A 17,722-nucleotide genomic window follows, 5' to 3' on the forward strand; every position below is an offset into this window, starting at 1 on the left:
ATGTGTGCACACGCATGTGTGTGCACACAGCTGTGAGATTCATTATTCCACGGGTGGAATCCACAGATGGAAAATATGATTCAGGATGATGATGCCTCTTTGACTCAGCAGGGGGAGACGACCAAACAGGGAGAGCGAGGAAGACAGAGAGAGACAGAGTCAGGGGGGAGGAAGGGAGGTAAGTGATGGAGGAAAAAGAGAGAGAGAGGGAGAGAGTGAGGTAGGAAAGAGAGATGAAAGTCGCAAACGGAGTAGATGTTTTTGAATTCCACCAGCTTGCTCATCTTTACGTCATGATCTTTTGCATTATGACACACACACACACACACACACACACACACACACACACACACACACACACACGCACACACACACACACACACACACACGATCAAGCTTCTCAATTTCACTAGTGATTTATGGTGATGGCAGTTTTCTCGCTCCTAAAATATTGGAAAAAGTCAGGCAGCCAACAAGTGGTGTGTGTGTGTGTGTCAATATGCAAGTGTATGTTTGTGTGCATCTCTCAGTTTGGAGAGACAAGAGTGTAAATGATGTGTCTGGGAAACCTGCATTGAAACACACACACACACACACACACACACACACACACACACACACACACACACACAAGTTCCTTCCATCCAGCTGGGTTTCTCACTGGGAGATATGCAGCCCAGTTCATCGCCAGACAGACGAGTAATATATGGCTCCTGCCTCTCTCTCTCTCTCTCTCTCTCTCTGACACACACACACACACACACACACACACACACACACACACACACACACACACACACACACTCTCTCTCAAACAAATGCATAACCACATTAGAACTTAACCAACCGAGCTGTCTGCATGTTCTTCACTCAGACTTCCCGCTCAACAACCTTTTTCCTATCAATTTCTTTTGGACTACACTAGGAAAGCTGTGCTGATAAGCCTCAGTCTGGTGAGAAGGAAACAAGGCGACGAGGAAATAAGGAAGAAGACAAGGAGACAGACATTCCACCAAAGACCCTGTGGAGCTGTAGCGTGGACGAGTCAACCAGCCGTGATTTCTAATCGTGGAGAAAGGAACGGCGAGCAGTACGCAGGTATGCAACGTTAATTCCCTCTTTACCTTCTTCTTCTTATATTTCCTTGGCAGCAGTCCTCACTGTATGGTGCAGTTTTGTAGCTGTATCGCTGGCATATATTTTATTGTGACTGCATCTGTGATTTATGTGTGAACAGGAATGAGTCCACTGAGAGGTTTCCCCCGGCTTTTGAAATTCCTCTTTGCAGCAGCTGTGTGCGCAGGTACCACACACCGGATAAACTGCATTCACACATATGCACACACGGTTTCCTCACCTCTTTAAGTTAAGTATAAAACAACAGACCTCCTCTACAGGTGTAGGGGGTGCGAAGGTGGACAATGTGTCGTCAGAAGTCTGTCGCCATCCATGCGAGGAGCTGGTGGGCTTGCTCACTGAGATCCAAGGCCTGCGTATTGTGACCAGCAACCTGCTTGAAGACCTAGAGAGAGTAGTAAGACACACAGATGTATCATCTGCATGTTGGCATTCTTTGGTATGACCAGGAAATTGGGTTTCAGCGGAGATATAAAATGTTCCCTTTAAGAAGATTTGAGTAGCACTTATGATAACTATTTATCATTAGTTAAGCATGAGTAAACACTTAATTCATCATTTATAAAGCATTGTTCCTTCTCATTAGTATGCAATTTATATACACAGTTAGAAATGTTTAGTCTTGATTAATAAGCCTGACTATTATGCTTTTCATGATTGGGTTTTCATACTTTATAAATTATGGATTCCTTAATTGTAAATTAAGTATTAAGGATAAACTTATAAATGATGAATTAAGTGTTTACTCATGCTTAACTAATGCTAATTAACATGCCGTTATGATAAAGTGCTACCAAGATCAAACACATGACAGTCAAAGTGTTTCATGTGTAACATTTTAACATCAGTAAAACATTGTAAAATATATTGTTGATTCATTGTCAGGGGTTTTATGGTGAACTTGTGTGAGGAAACCAACATAGTAGCTCTTCTTCCAGAGCAAATGGAACAAGCGGCAACATCCTTTTTTTCTGGCATGACGCCCTGTGGTTTGTGGTAAATGTCCTGGTGATTTTTGTGGGGGAAAAAAACATGCAGAAAAAATACCACCAGACTTAAAATGTTGGCTGCTAAACAACTCAGCTGCCAATCTACTCGCATACAATAGATCTCTGTGTACTAAAAAACCCAAATCTTAATAAACTAGAGACCAAATTGTGATGGATCACACCAGCTGCAACGTGAAATTGGGTGTACAATGCGGGGCCTTCCCTACATTACACCTCCATACCTCTGGTGCCTTTGGTCAGACCGCACCCATCTTCAAACTCTGCCTTTTAGTTTTGTGCGTGAAAAAAACCATAGAAACACTCGACAGAGTACTAAAAAACACTTCTGTGGTAGTTCCCGCAACAGAAGATGTGTCCAGGACTACAAATGTCAGGATATAAACATCTTAAAATGTAGTTCTGGTCATGATTTTTGTATGTTTTGGGATTCTCAGTCAAAAGAAAATGAAGAGATGCGGATATCGATGGCTGAGCTGAGCAATAACAGCAGCAGCAGCAAGAACAACAGCAGAAACAGAAACAACAGCAGCAGCAACGGCAGCAGTGGCAACAGCAACGGCAGCAGTGGCAGCAGCAACGGCAGCACCAGGAACAGCAGCAGCAGGGGCAGCGGCCTTGGTGGCAACGGCCTTGGTGGCAGCGGCCTTGGTGGTACCGGCCCTGGTGGTACCGGCCATGGTGGCAGCGGCCTTGTTGGTACCGGCCTTGGTGGCAGCGGCCTTGGTGGCAGCGGCCTTGGTGGTACCGGCCCTGGTGGTACCAGCCCTGGTGGTACCGGCCATGGTGGCAGCGGCCTTGGTGGCAGCGGCCTTGGTGGTACCGGCCCTGGTGGTACCGGCCATGGTGGCAGCGGCCTTAGTGGTACCGGCCCTGGTGGTACCGGCCATGGTGGCAGCGGCCATGGTGGCAGCGGCCTTGGTGGTACCGGCCCTAGTGGCAGCGGCCTTGGTGGCAGCGGCCTTGGTGGCAGCGGCGATGTCAATGATCTCGACAGAGACGGGGAGGTCTGGTGTATGCAGGATGGACGGGTGTACGATCACGGGGAGGACTGGGATGTTGACAGCTGCACTGCGTGCGCTTGCCAGGTCAGTGTTGAACAACTGTTACTCTCTGAAACAGTAGCGGGTGGGTGTTTCCTGGGAGAGTGCCGAGCAAGTCTCGTTGATAAGACAACATACTGAAGCATGACCTGCATTAGATCAGGTCTCAAGTCCTCATTGTGTATCAGGTCATATTATGTTATATAGTTTGACATATTTAAAAAGACAATGTCTCTAGTCGCACACTAGACTGCTGCAGTGTTCTAAAAACTTGACTTGGGACTTGAACGCCATGAAATTAAGTCTCAAGGTTTGACTTTGACTGTTCGAATATTGGAACAAAAAAAAGTAAAAGAATCCCACGGCCCAAATATTGATGAGAAGATTGATCCCACCCTTCAGAGCGGTATCCGATCTAACTCTTGGCAAGAAAGCGAATGACGATATTTTCCACAATTCCTTCAAACTCCACTAATAAGTTGAGAAGATACTGACCGTACATTCCACTTATATCCAATATGGTTTCATTTATTTTCAGCGCTGCCTCTAGTAGTCTCCGATATTTCATCCTCTGTTTCATGTCTGTTTCTCTTTATAAAATATCATTAGCTTTTTCAAGGATGGATTGAGGGAGTAGCCAAATCATGAGTTATGACAGCAAACTATTCATCATTACTCTGCAAGCGCTGGCATTTAGCACATTTGGCTCAAACTAACACGGTTTGACAGATAATATTGTTAAAAATGCTGATTGTGTGTGTATTTTCCTCACCTTGAGTAGAATGGAAAGGTGGTGTGTCAGCAGGTGTCTTGCCCTCCAGTATCCTGCATCTACACATCCTTTATCGATGGAGAGTGCTGTCCTGTCTGTCTCGGTGAGTTTGAGTTTTTCTGCAACTATGATTAGCTTACAACGTGTGTAAAGATCATAATATTTGATAAATGTATACCGACAGTGTAGGCGTGTGCATGCTTTCAAAGATAATGAAAACGGCTGGTCCCCGTGGTCGGAGTGGACCCACTGTTCGGTCAGCTGTGGACGCGGAGGGCAGCAAAGAGGCCGGACCTGCAATGACATCAAGCCGTCCTGTGCCGGCCCGTCGGTCCAAACCCGCAGCTGCATGCCGCTGAAGTGTGACCGCAAGGGTACGACGTCACTCCGCGTGTCTCATCTGCAACATGTCTTCAGTCTAATTTCTTTTCTTTCCTTTTTGGGGTGATTGGCCAGTGGGGGGAGCAAATTGAATATTCCAAGAAAGAGCCCAAAATATGAAATTTCAGATAAATAGATTTTAGAGATTGGAACCCTAATTGGAAACAGGTTGTTGTATAAACCGTGGTGGTGGTGGTCTGCGTTGAATTCTGCTCAGAGATCTTTCCAGGCTTTTCTACAAAAAAAAAACAAAAAAACCCTGGGCTTTTAACAAGCTGTATGTGCTTTGATTCCTATCTAGCGCCTCCTGATGGGAACTGGGGCCTCTGGTCCCCTTGGTCTGCGTGTACAACCACATGTGGAGATGGCAGCATCACACGGGTCCGTCTCTGCAGCAACCCTCCACCGCCGAAGGGGGGCAGAGGGTGCACGGGCAGCGCCAGGGAGACGCAGCCGTGCAACAATACACTCTGCCCCGGTGAGTTTGCGCGTGCACGTGCACAAACCGCACTGGAGCGCTGGAGCACTCGGCTGGCTTACAGGTGAACAATGTGTTTGTGTGCAGTTGCTGGAGGCTGGACACGCTGGACCGAGTGGTCACTGTGCTCAGAGTCGTGCGGCGGAGGTCTTACGAGTCGCCAGCGGGAGTGTTTGAACCCCGCCCCTCAGCACGGCGGGAAGCCTTGTGCTGGAGACGCTGTGGACTATGAAGCATGCAACAAACAACCATGTCCAATAGGTAAACTTAACCTTGTTCACAATCCCCAGGCTGTTCGGCTCACTGTGAAAGCAGATATGATCAAATAAGTAGACTAAGCCTTACATACATGCGAAACATTGTCTTTTTTTTTATTGGATGATTCATATTTTCAAACAACAAAGGATTAAAAAATGATCCTGCAGGCAGTTATTCTGCCTTTATTCATTTATGGAGGCTTAGGACGGAAGAGACACATTATTCAAGTATAAATGTGATCTTGGACTGTTAGTGTTGTGACTCTGTGCCTTTACGTGCACATTTCTGTGCCTTTACAGACACATGTTTGCTCTCAAATCCGTGTTTTCCTGGAGTTGAGTGCACATCACACAGCGATGGATCATGGGAGTGTGGACATTGTCCGTTGGGTTTGGATGGAAACGGCACTCACTGTGAAGATGAGAACGAGGTAATAATAAAATGACTCATTGGTACTCTCGACAACACTCATATGCACTGATATTTGAAAACCTTTAATAATTATACTGGCAATATTCAAAATATGTTTAAAACTCAAATGTCACGAAAACAAACATATACCTTACATTTTGTGAAGAAACTAGGATTACTTATTGTATCACAGGTACATGTTTCTGTTTTTTGTGAACACAATTTTTAGTGAGAAAAAAATAAATAAATAAGAATAATAAAGTCCCTCTGCATAAATAACAGATACAAATAGAAATATATAGAGAAATCTTTAGATTTCTATTTTTTTTAAGTCACTATATAAAATCAATAATGTAAATTCCCCACCATCAACATATTTCGAGTGTTCGTTATTACACATTTTTAGATGCTGAAAGTTTCTCTCTGGTCCTGCTTCGTCACCTTTGCACGTCATGCAGATTGTAAAAGCTAAAATGGGTCAGAGTTCACCCTCCAGCCTGTAACTGAAGGCGCTGGATCTCCTAACCAGACATAGTGTTCATGTCGAAGGAGATAAATCTCGTCTCGTCTCATCCTGTACACATCAGCTGTCACATCTTCGTATTTACTCTTCTCGTTTGACATGCTGAGCATTGTTAATCCCTCTATCTCTGCAGTGTGAAGTGGAGAGTGTGTGTGTCACAGAGTGTGTAAACACAGACCCTGGCTTCTACTGCCTGCCCTGTCCTCCTCGCTATAAAGGCAGCCAGCCGTACGGACTCGGGCTGCAGGAGGCCCAGAAAACCAAACAGGCACGTGTTCCCTTCTTTGAACACACTGTATACTTTGTCTGTAGTATTCTCAAACGTTTGCTTTTGTTGTAGGTGTGCGAGCCATACAATCCTTGCAAAGACAACACACACACCTGCCACAAGTATGCTGAGTGTGTGTACCTGGGCCTGGCGTCTGAGGTTTTGTTCAAGTGTGTGTGCGCTGTTGGGTTCGCTGGCGACGGCTTCCTGTGCGGTGAAGACTCTGATCTGGACGGCTGGCCCAACGTCAGATTGACCTGCAAACATAATGCAACCTACCACTGTCACAAGGTAAAAGCAATCACAATACAATTCATTCGTTCATTGGCTGGCTGCGTTCTGATTGGATGGGATTTCACAAAGCCGAGTTGTGATTGGCTGCAGGATAACTGCCCCACGCTACCAAACTCCGGACAGGAAGACCTGGACAAGGACGGCAAGGGCGACGCCTGCGACCCCGACGACGACAACGACGACGTCATAGATGAGCGGGTGAGACCGGCATGACTGGAAGCAGGCCGATACATCACATCCCCTTGTGTATGTGTGTTCTAACTAATGTGTGTGTTTGACACAGGACAACTGCCCGCTGGTGTACAACCCCCGGCAGTTTGACTCCGACCGAGACGGGGTCGGGGACCGCTGTGATAACTGTCCGTTTGATAGCAACCCGCAGCAGACGGACACTGATGACAATGGAGAGGGAGACGCCTGCAGCATTGACATTGATGGAGATGGTAGGAGCAACACAGGCCTGGAGCATGCAGTTACCTTATCCAACTATTAGAGAAGCCCAGAAGTATGCATGGACAGGTAGCGCAAGTAATTCAATTCAACTTCATTTCAGACACATTCGTCCATATCAAAAAGAATTGTAATTAGATACAATTAACACATCGGCCCCCCCTGGCCGACGTGTTAAAATCACCCACCATATTTCCGACTGATCAGCCATTGATATCTCCAGAGCGGAAGAATGGATTTGTGCCACTTTTTAAACTGCATTTGATTTGGTCTAAAGGGAAGAATTACTTGATTTTAATCTGGAAAAGGGAAAATGAAATATGTGGTAATGAGCGAGGCTGGGACCAGGATCAATTCAATGTAGATGTAGTGTTAAGTTACTCTTTAAATATAAATGTAATACATACTGCATTTACCCAAACATCGGCTTGATTTATAGTGCTCTCTCTCTCTCTCTCTGTGTGTGTGTGTGTGTGTGTGTGTGTCTTTCTCCAGAGGTTCTGAATGACCGGGACAACTGTCCCTTCGTCTACAACACTGACCAGAGGGACACAGACCTGGATGCTGTTGGAGACCAGTGTGACAACTGTCCTCTTCTGCACAACCCTCTGCAGGTTGTTAAAAAAACACACACACACACACACACACACACACACACACACACACACAAGTGCTTAAAAGAACACATATATCTGATGAAATAAAATGTCATTTTTTATGTCAGCGTTGCCTCACAGAACATCTGGAATGAGGTGCATGTTTTACCACACGGATCCAACAAAACCAAACTAATGTATGAGCTTCACTGGCAATAAATCAGTTGAATGGATGATTGATTCATTTTCAAAAATGAAAATAAAATCCTGGAGGTCTGCGTGTTGGTGGAAGAAAACTCCTGATTCCAGACCATTTAAACATGTCGTGTGCGTGCGCGTCTGCAGCTCGACTCCGACAGCGACTTGGTGGGGGACATGTGCGACGACAACGAGGACATCGACGAGGACGGCCACCAAAACTCTCTCGACAACTGCCCCTACATTTCCAACAGCAACCAGGCCGACCACGACAAGGACGGGAAGGGAGACGTCTGTGACCATGATGACGACAACGACGGTGTCCCCGATGACCGCGACAACTGCAGACTGGTGCCCAACAGAGACCAGCTGGACTCTGATGGTCTGGGTTTCTACTATGCTTTCTTTCTTTTTTTTACAAAGCGGGACACAAACAAAAGCACCTATAAAAGCTTCACAAAATGAATCAGGAAAACTGAGAACGTCTCTACAGATGAGATCGTGACACAGATATGCTCATGATGCACGTGAGCAAATGCTAATACATTTGCTGTCGCATGGGAAATATATTTTGGATGATTTGCTATAAATGGATTTTGCAGCCATGCAGTAAAATCCGTCCAGTATGTTTCCAGTAATCTAGGCCATGTCGATGTTGGACATCAACATAAACAGGTTACGGCTCTCGGTCGTGCAATTAATCATAAATAAAATGTCCTTTAATCTATCCACCATCATACAGGAATTTCTCGCAGTAATTTCTTCTTGGTAACAATGTAACGTTTCTTCTAATTCCTCCCTCCTGCAGGTGATGGGAGTGGCGATGCATGCTTTGATGACTTTGACAATGACAGTATTCCAGATGCGCTGGATCCATGTCCACTGAACCAGGATATCGGGTCTACAGACTTCAGGAAGTTTCAGGTTGTTTTGTTGGACCCTAAAGGCACCACGCAGTCCGAGCCGCTCTGGGTGATCCGCAGCCAAGGCACCGAGCTGCTGCAGACGGCCAACTCGGACCCCGGCATCGCTTTAGGTGAGATTAACGTATGAGAACAGAAACACTTAACCCCTATGAAAAGTACGATGTGTTGATAATATTTTGTTGAAACAGGATATGACCGGTTTAACGCTGTGGACTTCAGCGTGACATTTTATGTGAATACCAACCGAGATGACGACTACGCGGGCATCGTGTTCGCCTACCAGTCCAGTCGACGCTTCTATGTCGTCATGTGGAAACAGGTCAGGGTTGAATGCGGCCCTTTACATCAATGATACGTTGACATGACGCTATTGGTTCTCAGTGATCCACAAATGACATGTCACTGTGTTCAGATCAGTATAATGGTGGGAAAGCACACGGTAATGAGGATTCTTTACAGTTTGCAAAAGTGGCATCATAGGATGTATTTCAGTTGAGGGTAGGACTAAGAGACATGGAGCAAAGTAGGGATACTGCTTGATACATTGCTAATTGTTAGGTTGAAGTAAAGCACATCACAGGCACACTCATTATGCGTCTGAGAAATAATTTGTTGCTCATAAATAAGATATTGTTGCAGTTGTAGTGTCGGAATACACATCTGTGTGTTTTTTGTTATTTATTTTTCATTCATATTTATTGTTGTCACTCTGATGGTGGCTTTATTAATCGTAGCAATGCAAATGACCCTTTTAATTTAGGGTTGAATCAAATCTTTTATCATTTTTTATACATCTTCAAACATCTCTTTGACCATAATCTCCTAAATATTCATCTTCTGCACTTAAACAATTCAGTGCATAAAATAAAAAGACTTTCAAACTTTTTTTTCTGTGTCGCTCAGCTATGTACAAATGTCATCTTATAACCTTCACTCCCTTTTGTCCTCCACACGCCTCCTCTCTCTCCATGAGAGCAGGTGTCTCAGGCCTACTGGGAGAAAAAGCCGTCCAAAGCTTTTGGCACAGCGGGACTTTCGATTAAACTGGTCAACTCCACCAGCGGGCCGGGAGAGTACCTCCGCAATGCCCTGTGGCACACGGGAAACACCCGGCACCAGGCAGGAATCAGTCACGTTGGCTATTCACAGTCTGCTTGTCATAAATGACACCAAATGTCTTGTTTGAACAGATAATCTTCTCTAAAACAACCTTGAAGATCGGCTGGATGTCAGATACTCGAGCACAGTTCCCCCCCCCCTGACATCAGTGTGTGTTTGTGTGTGTGTTTCAGGTCAGAACATTGTGGCATGATCCCAATAATATTGGCTGGAAGGACTACACAGCCTACCGCATGCACCTCACCCACAGGCCCAAGACTGGGTTCATCAGGTACAAAGACATCCTCACAAAGTGTCATTATTATCACTGGAGGGTCTAACAGTGGTGAGACGCATTCAAGAAAGATTCCTGAATGGGAATATCCCAAGAATATCCAGCAGCAGTGCAGAAATGACTCTTTTTTTCTCGTGTTTTTCATTCTTTTCCTGGAAAACATTGCATAGTAGTCCTGTGTATCTCTAGTGGCACAAACGGAACATTTCACCTTTAGAGGTTTTGAGTTAAAGCATAATTATCTTGCTTGCATCTCCTCCTTGGAACCTGAGTTAATATTTTCACGTTCGCTGTCATAAACCACGACTGGATTATGATCATGGAAACCACCAGGATTTGTGGTCCTCCGTAAAGGACCAACAGCTCCTTCCAAGTAACTCTACATTCACATTAAACCTCTCATTCGTATTTACAGTTAAAACCTTTTGATAATGGCCTGGCTTTTAAAAGGGCCACACCAGTGTTTAGCTTATTTACTACACATCACATATATACATAACCTGCATGATATATTTCATGATATCAAGCCAAATGGGACACTCTTGGATGCAGCAGCTTTAACCCGTTGGTGGGATGAGGATTGAAGCAGGATTTCCTGTAAGTGTATAAACGTTAAAACATTCAAGCATACTTAAAAACATATAGCAACTCTGTAAAGTAAAGTCTTATATGGGCTCAAACATGCAAAGACACTAGTGTTGTCTTTTATATTACACTTTTGGGACTCACAGTACCAGTTAAGTTCATGTAGTTTATTTAGTGGCGCAGTAAGCTGCTGAATAATTTCTTAAATTTGTGAAAATCACATTTATTGCCATTTCTTTTTGAAGAAAACAGATGTGCTTGTGCTCCAGGATACCATCAATCTCCAAGAGTTATTTTATAACGGCGTAATTCACTTTCTTTGTTGCTTTTGCTTCTCCTCAACCTGCCACATCTACTTCTCTTAAGTTGAACTTCACATGAATCGACTTTTCAAAGACAACATATCTGTGCTTTGTGCTGTTTATGAGCACATAGAGAGAACAATGTTATGAGCGCTTCAGGGAGGTTATCATGAGAACTTATCTGTGACGTGCCCAGTTGGTCAAACGACAGAAATACTCTTAAAGAAGTCTGTCTCAGGGGGCGCAAAGCGAGGCTGTGTTGCATTCTGGGTACCAACTGATTGTAGAAGGACTGTGCGACTGTACGCACATTGAATGTGAGACTGAAAAGAGGCTTCTGCTCTTTGTTTGTGAAGGACAAACTCACATTGAGGCGTTGAATCGTTGCTACGCAGCTCTGTTGTAACTGATTTAAATATAGCTCCATTTGACGTCATGTCCTTATTTTTTGTAAAATAGGGATCCAGAAGGAGGTAAATAACAAAATGGGCGTTAGTTAGAACGTTTCCACAAAGTGAACCACGTGGTGTTGGCGTTGCAGGGTGGTGGTGTACGAGGGCAGAGGGATTTTATCCGACTCGGGCGCGCTGTACGACCACACGCTGGCTGGAGGCCGGCTGGGACTGTTTGTCTTCTCTCAGGAACACGTCCTCTTCTCAGACCTCAGATATGAGTGCAGAGGTAAGACGTCGTGTCAGCACATCTGTCCCGACTGCTGATCAGCGGCGGGAGAAGTAGTCAGACCTCTTCAGTAAAAGCACCAATACAACTATGTACAAATACTCCACGACAAGGGAAAGTCGTGCATTCTCCTCCTTACATTTTCTGATAATTGATTTTTTTTGTAAAATACTGGATAATTTCACCTTTTGGGGATTTAAACACTTATTTAAAGGATTATTAGAGTATATGTTATTTAATGAAACCTTATGAGAAGGGAAATCTCATCCAAAATCAATACTTTTTTGTAAAAGTTTATTTTAATTAAAAAATACACTGACATAGCAGCGATAACAAAAACCCACTGGGCTTATTTTAAGCCTCCACCTAATTGGTGTTTGAATTTCACATTAATATAGAAAATAAATACTATTTGATCAAGAAATATGACAGAAAATGTGCCTTGATGTGTGTGAGTGGGGTAAAAAGTACAATAATATCCTCTGAGTTTCAGTGGAGGAGAAGTATAAAGTACTGATCCGTGTGCCTCTGTCATCAGTTTATCTTAAAAAGTCTGTCTCTGATATCTGTGACCTGTTTTTCTTTATTTCCTCCTCAGATAACTGACTTATTTCTGTGGGATATTCAGGAAACTGCTCAACAACCCACCAGAGATCCACATTAATTTTAAAAATGCTTAATACAACTCAGAGAGAGAGAAACCAGATCACTAATTGATAGCTTCGGCTGGACAAAGGCTCAGACGATCAATTAGTCATCATCTATCTATCACCTTTTATGCGACGGTATTCATGTGAGGCTCTCATTCGCTGTATATTACTGTAAGACTCAGACAGCATCTCTAATGATTGTAACTTCTCTTTGCTTTTTTATTTGCAAACGGTTGTAAATACTTATTTATGGCCAGATATGGAGGTGAGGTGATGGCTGGATGAATACATGACGGCGTCAGTAGAGAAGCACTATGCAATTGTCTGGTGGTAACTTAATAATAAAACACGTTTTTTTTTTCAATCGTTATTCTTTTCTGAAGAGCTATAGTTCACATAATAATGTGGAAGTGTGGTCTTTAGCGCCCCTCAGTGGTGAAAGTAATAACTACAAATGATAAGCCAGAGAGAAGAAGCTGAGGTGTATGTATGTCGTCAGCACACAAGATAAAAACACCATTATGATTAAATGCATGCATTCTAACTGAAGTAAAAGTACAGAGGAAGCTATTGTCAACAAAGTATATTAAATTATTAAAACTAGAAGTACAGAACAGAATGGGCCTGTGAGTGTTTGCTGTGAAACTGTAACCTGCCATGAAAAAAGTACAATTTTCCTAAGTACACAGTAGCAGGAAATAAAAATAGTAATAAATGTAAAGTGCAAGTAACTTATAGGTACACTTGGTAAAGGAAATAGAAATGAAATTGATAGCTTCTTAACGGATACCACGAGATCAATGATTAAACACCCTCTCAGGGAAATATGTCGCCCTTATAAAATCCCTTATAAATAATTCATCTTATCGTGTAGTTTTTCGTGTCTGCTCTGTGTAACTGAATAGAAACTGTAAAACATCCGTCTGCAACCAAAAAAGTTGACCTCAATTGAGTTGAGCCTCAGGTTTAAATAAATTCTTTGTCATGACTCAAAACACTGAACCTGTTGAACCGGTTGTAGAGGGGGCGTGCATGACCACACACACACACACACACACACACACACACACACACACACACACACACACACACACACACACACACACACACACACACACACACACACACCTGGAGAGGCGAGTAGGTGACGTCACCACCAGTTTCAGTGAGGTGAAGAATGAGGAAGACGTGTCCCCCGGTGAGAGAGGATAGAAGTCATCGCCACTAGCGCTGGCTTCACTTTAGTTGACGACTCCACGTCCTTAAAGGGGAGGTGGAGGGATGGTCGGCTGCTGTAAAAACGGCCGGTGCGCTCGGTTTGTGGACCGGCACCAGTCCGCGCTGAATTTCGCGCTGCTGGTCGTCGGTTACGTCCTTTACCTGCTGGTCGGCGCCGGGATCTTCTCCGCCATCGAGCAGCCCTACGAGCGCGAGCTCCGTGACGAGCTGCGGGCGGTCCGGCGGGACTTCCTGAGCAACAACACCTGTGTGTCCGACGCGCGCCTGGAGGAGCTGCTGGCGCGCGCGCTCGAGGCCAGTAACTATGGAGTGACCGTGCTGGGAAACAAAACCCAGCGGAACTGGGACTTCGTGTCCTCGCTGTTCTTCACCAGCACCGTGCTGACCACAACAGGTGAGGCCTTGGGGCACAGGGGTCACGGTGGGAGAGCAGCAATGTGGACTTTCCTGTTTTTTTGGTAACACTTTGTTAACACTTTGTCACAAGTCGCCTTGTAAAGGTTTTAGTAACTACTGGTTTATGAAGATAGGCTACGCTGCTTTGAATAATAACTTATCTTACATGGGTTTTTATGGCAGAATTTGTTTTCAATAAACTTACTTAAATGTATTCAAATGACCTGCAAATAAAACAATTAGTCATTTTTTCATATATTTTACATGTCAAAAGTTCTCCAGACAAAAGCTGTGTCATCCTTCAGTAAAAGGTCATGCTTCCTTTCATGTGTGAATTGAATGCTGGACCACAATTGGCTTCTGAACTAGTTGGTGTACTTTATGTTAAACTCTCAAAGTGAGCATAAATAAGCTGTTTCCCATTTGGCAGAATAATGTGAAAACAGGCTTGAGTGTGAAGACCCGTTACCAAGACTGGTTTTTCATTTGCCAAATTGTGAAAAGTCTCTTTAGCTGTCGCTTATCGTTTTCCTTAACAAAGCAGTTATACATGTTGGTAACCCATTAAGAGTGTGTTTCAGAGAAGAATCTTGTTTTCTTTCTCTTCTGTTGTGAGGATTGAAACCAGTGGAACTCCATAACATATAATAGTTGGTTTGGAAACCACTGAACTTTGTCTTTTTATTTGTTATGTCATGAAGATTTAAGATTCAGTCATACATGGATCAAAGTTGTCTTCCACAAGAAGACACGTTGCTGTCTTTCTGCCTTTTGTGTTTTTCTAATCATTGTTTTGTGTGTTGAGCTTCACAGAGTTTCCTGGAGAAGAATCCCTGTAATTAAGGAAGCGCTGCATGTTTGGTTGTGTTTTCAGGTTATGGCCACTCGGTTCCTCTCTCGGACGGAGGGAAGGGCTTCTGCATCTTCTACTCCATCTTCGGCATCCCAGTGACCCTTTTCTTCCTCACCGTTATGGTGCAGAGGATTATGGTCGTGGTGACTCGCCGTCCGTTGTCTTATTTCCACCGTCGATGGGCCTTTAATAAATCGAAGTTAGCCGCCTTACACGCTACCTGCCTCACCATCATCATGGTCCTGCTGGTCCTCATCATCCCTGCGTGGATCTTTGTCAACCTGGAGAAGGAGTGGGATTTTCTGGAGTCTCTGTATTTCTGTTTCATCTCTCTGACGACCATCGGCCTCGGGGATTATGTCCCCGGAGAGAACGCGAGTGGAGAGGACAACCCACATCCACAGCTCTACAGGCTGGCCATTACAGGTGAGAGGAAGGTGGCTGAATGTACCGCTTTGCTTACAGGTGGAAGCCTTTTGTCTCCAAACACAAAAAACAGCTTAAGCCATGAACCCATCGATTTCAGAAAAGGTTTCGAGAGCTCAAGCATTATTACATTTTCTCACCCTGCAGAGAAGTGGTTCCCAACCTTGTTGGATGGTGACCAATTCAATCAGGATGAGTCTATGAGTTGTAAGCCGTTCAACAAAAGGCACATTTTTTTTTCTTGTCGTGTTTCAACTGAATGATTTTAGAGCCGCTGAGAAAGAAAAAGTATGCAGTATTTCACAGGGAAAAAGCAACAAGAGTAGCATTCCACAGCCATGCTAGCAGTTCTGTGAGGCATTTGCATGCTAACAGGATATTAGCTTATTTAAAACGGGTTATAACACGTGTGTTTGCATATATTTAAGGAATTCGGCTCGGTGAATGGTGCATGACAGTAATCACAGTTACATAGAGTACGTTCAAATAAGTGTTAAAATGCTCCTAATGACAGTGGATGATCATCTGGGATTGGGCGCTGAGTAGGTCATCTTAATCTAGCGTGTTAGCATTCTAACCTTTACTATTTAGAGCTACACGTAAAGTACAGCTGAGACTAATGGGAATGTCATGAAATAGCCAGGAATTTGGTCATAAATCAAAGTATTGGACTGAGTATTGGACTGAAGACGCTGGATAAGAAGTTAGGGAGTCACGAAATATTCTTGGCAATCCGTTCAATAGCTGTTGAGATAATTGACTCACTTCTGCAGAGGAACATGTGATCTTAACTGAGATGTATAAAATAAATGTAGACTTTGATAATATGTTCATTACAGGTTCATCATGTTTAATAATTCAGCACTTTTCTTAATGCCAGGTTAAACAAAGCAAGCTACTACACCCTTTATTTAATCGCCAAACCTTGATGTGATATTACAAGTCACTGGTCTTTGATTAGTCACGCTGCCATTATGTCTGCGTGTCTGTGTTTGCTCTCCCAGTTTACCTGCTGCTGGGCTTGGTGTTCATGCTGGTGCTGCTGGAGACGTGTTACGAGCTTCCCCAGCTGCGACGGCTCACGCAGAGGTTCTACCAGGAAAAAGTCCGGGAGCTGGACTCCGAGACCACCAACATCATCGACCAGGATCACCTGAGCGACGAGCAGAGCGACGCCTCGAATCACGTGACCGATCACCTCCCGGTCATCCCTTCCGTGTCAGAACAGGCTGCGTCCTTACGGCTGCACAGCAATTCAGCGCCTTACACCCCAGTAACAGCATCTTCTGTCAAGAGCAAACTGAGTTGACAGATTGTCTGGAAAACATTTGACTGCTCAGGACACGGCGGCTTTGACCTCTAAATGTGTATGTACGCGTTTATTAGGAGCCTGTGCATACATGTGTGTACATGTACGTGTAAGCTGTGTCACTTAATCACTTAAAAAGGGCTTTCTGCCATTGCCAACACCAACAGACATTGTGTGGCGTAACAGAGGAACCACCCACAGATTATCAGGATGGCATTGTTTTCTCCGTCTCCCATGCAGCTCACATTCCCCGCAGATAAGAGCTCTCGAACTGTGACACAGAGGAAGGGCTGGGCCCCCAAACGGAGGGAAACCCCACAAGGTTCAACTTCCTGCCAAAGCCTTGATGCCGTAATTCCAAAGTGGCACCGTTTTCTCAAGAGGATTTCACACCCGCTCTTAACACTTTACATAATCTATGACGGTATTTGCATAGGACATTTGGAATAGCAGCACTTGGGAATGGTGTGTACTATGAGGTGGCCTACTGTATATCATGTGATCGGATTCCTATAAAAGTTTATTTAAAACATATAGAAACCTGTCAGTGTAACACAATATAGTTCAACAGCAACAATCTGCAGCTGTAATTATCATGAAGCTGAAGCAACATCTTTCTTAAACTAAAACAAAATGATCATTTCCATGAAGGGAAGACTTACTGCAGGACTGTTGTATTGGACTGCATTGTTGTTAGCAAGCTGTACCTCCTAAACTTGACATTGAATATAAATATATTCAATGTCAAGTTTATCATACTGTAATGTGTGCCCTCACCACTAGAGGGCAGCAGTTTCATTTTATACACAAATAGAGTTACTTGACTTTTTTGTTACTGGGATTTTATCCCTGATGCAGAACAGGAAAAAAGTTAAACTTAAATGTAATTTACACATGAATGTGTCATTATCACAGCTAAGGTGTGAGGGAGCATGTTACTTTTTGTTAAATGACCCATTATAGTCATATGCCAGTGAAACAGCCGAAACAATGAGTTAAAATCACAAGAAATAATTTGCTTTCCAAAAGATGATTTTTGCCCATGTTTCAATTGTCAATTTGCTACTTTTAAGAGCAAACTTTGTAATTGTAGTTTTTATAAATATCCCTTTAGCTTTCTGCATAAAATGTAAATAAAACATGCAA

The 17,722-nt window shown here is 43.9% G+C and overlaps 2 protein-coding genes across 2 annotated transcripts; both read left to right on the top strand.

The window, feature by feature from the left end:
* The first annotated feature begins 1,239 nt into the window (after positions 1–1,239).
* LOC137789368 (thrombospondin-2-like) lies at positions 1,240–12,713 on the top strand. Its single transcript, XM_068582875.1, has 21 exons — positions 1,240–1,303; positions 1,398–1,534; positions 2,582–2,802; positions 3,004–3,232; positions 3,969–4,062; positions 4,169–4,333; positions 4,642–4,818; positions 4,906–5,079; positions 5,376–5,506; positions 6,144–6,278; positions 6,351–6,569; positions 6,663–6,770; positions 6,856–7,015; positions 7,518–7,636; positions 7,964–8,198; positions 8,625–8,852; positions 8,931–9,061; positions 9,721–9,861; positions 10,035–10,132; positions 11,564–11,703; positions 12,302–12,713. The coding sequence occupies exons 1-21, from the start codon at positions 1,240–1,242 to the stop codon at positions 12,307–12,309; spliced, it is 3,114 nt and encodes a 1,037-aa protein (XP_068438976.1). The 3' UTR covers positions 12,310–12,713.
* An 885-nt stretch (positions 12,714–13,598) lies between these two features.
* On the top strand, positions 13,599–17,675 carry LOC137789773 (potassium channel subfamily K member 1-like). Its single transcript, XM_068583554.1, has 3 exons — positions 13,599–13,986; positions 14,863–15,267; positions 16,272–17,675. Exons 1-3 carry the CDS (start codon positions 13,635–13,637, stop codon positions 16,574–16,576), a joined length of 1,062 nt encoding a protein of 353 aa, XP_068439655.1. The 5' UTR covers positions 13,599–13,634; the 3' UTR covers positions 16,577–17,675.
* The last annotated feature ends 47 nt before the right edge of the window (positions 17,676–17,722 follow it).

This window comes from Clinocottus analis, unplaced genomic scaffold, assembly GCF_023055335.1.
Source record: "Clinocottus analis isolate CAN_PGR_092001 unplaced genomic scaffold, fCliAna1.0.p SCAF_19, whole genome shotgun sequence".
NCBI lineage: Eukaryota > Metazoa > Chordata > Actinopteri > Perciformes > Cottidae > Clinocottus > Clinocottus analis.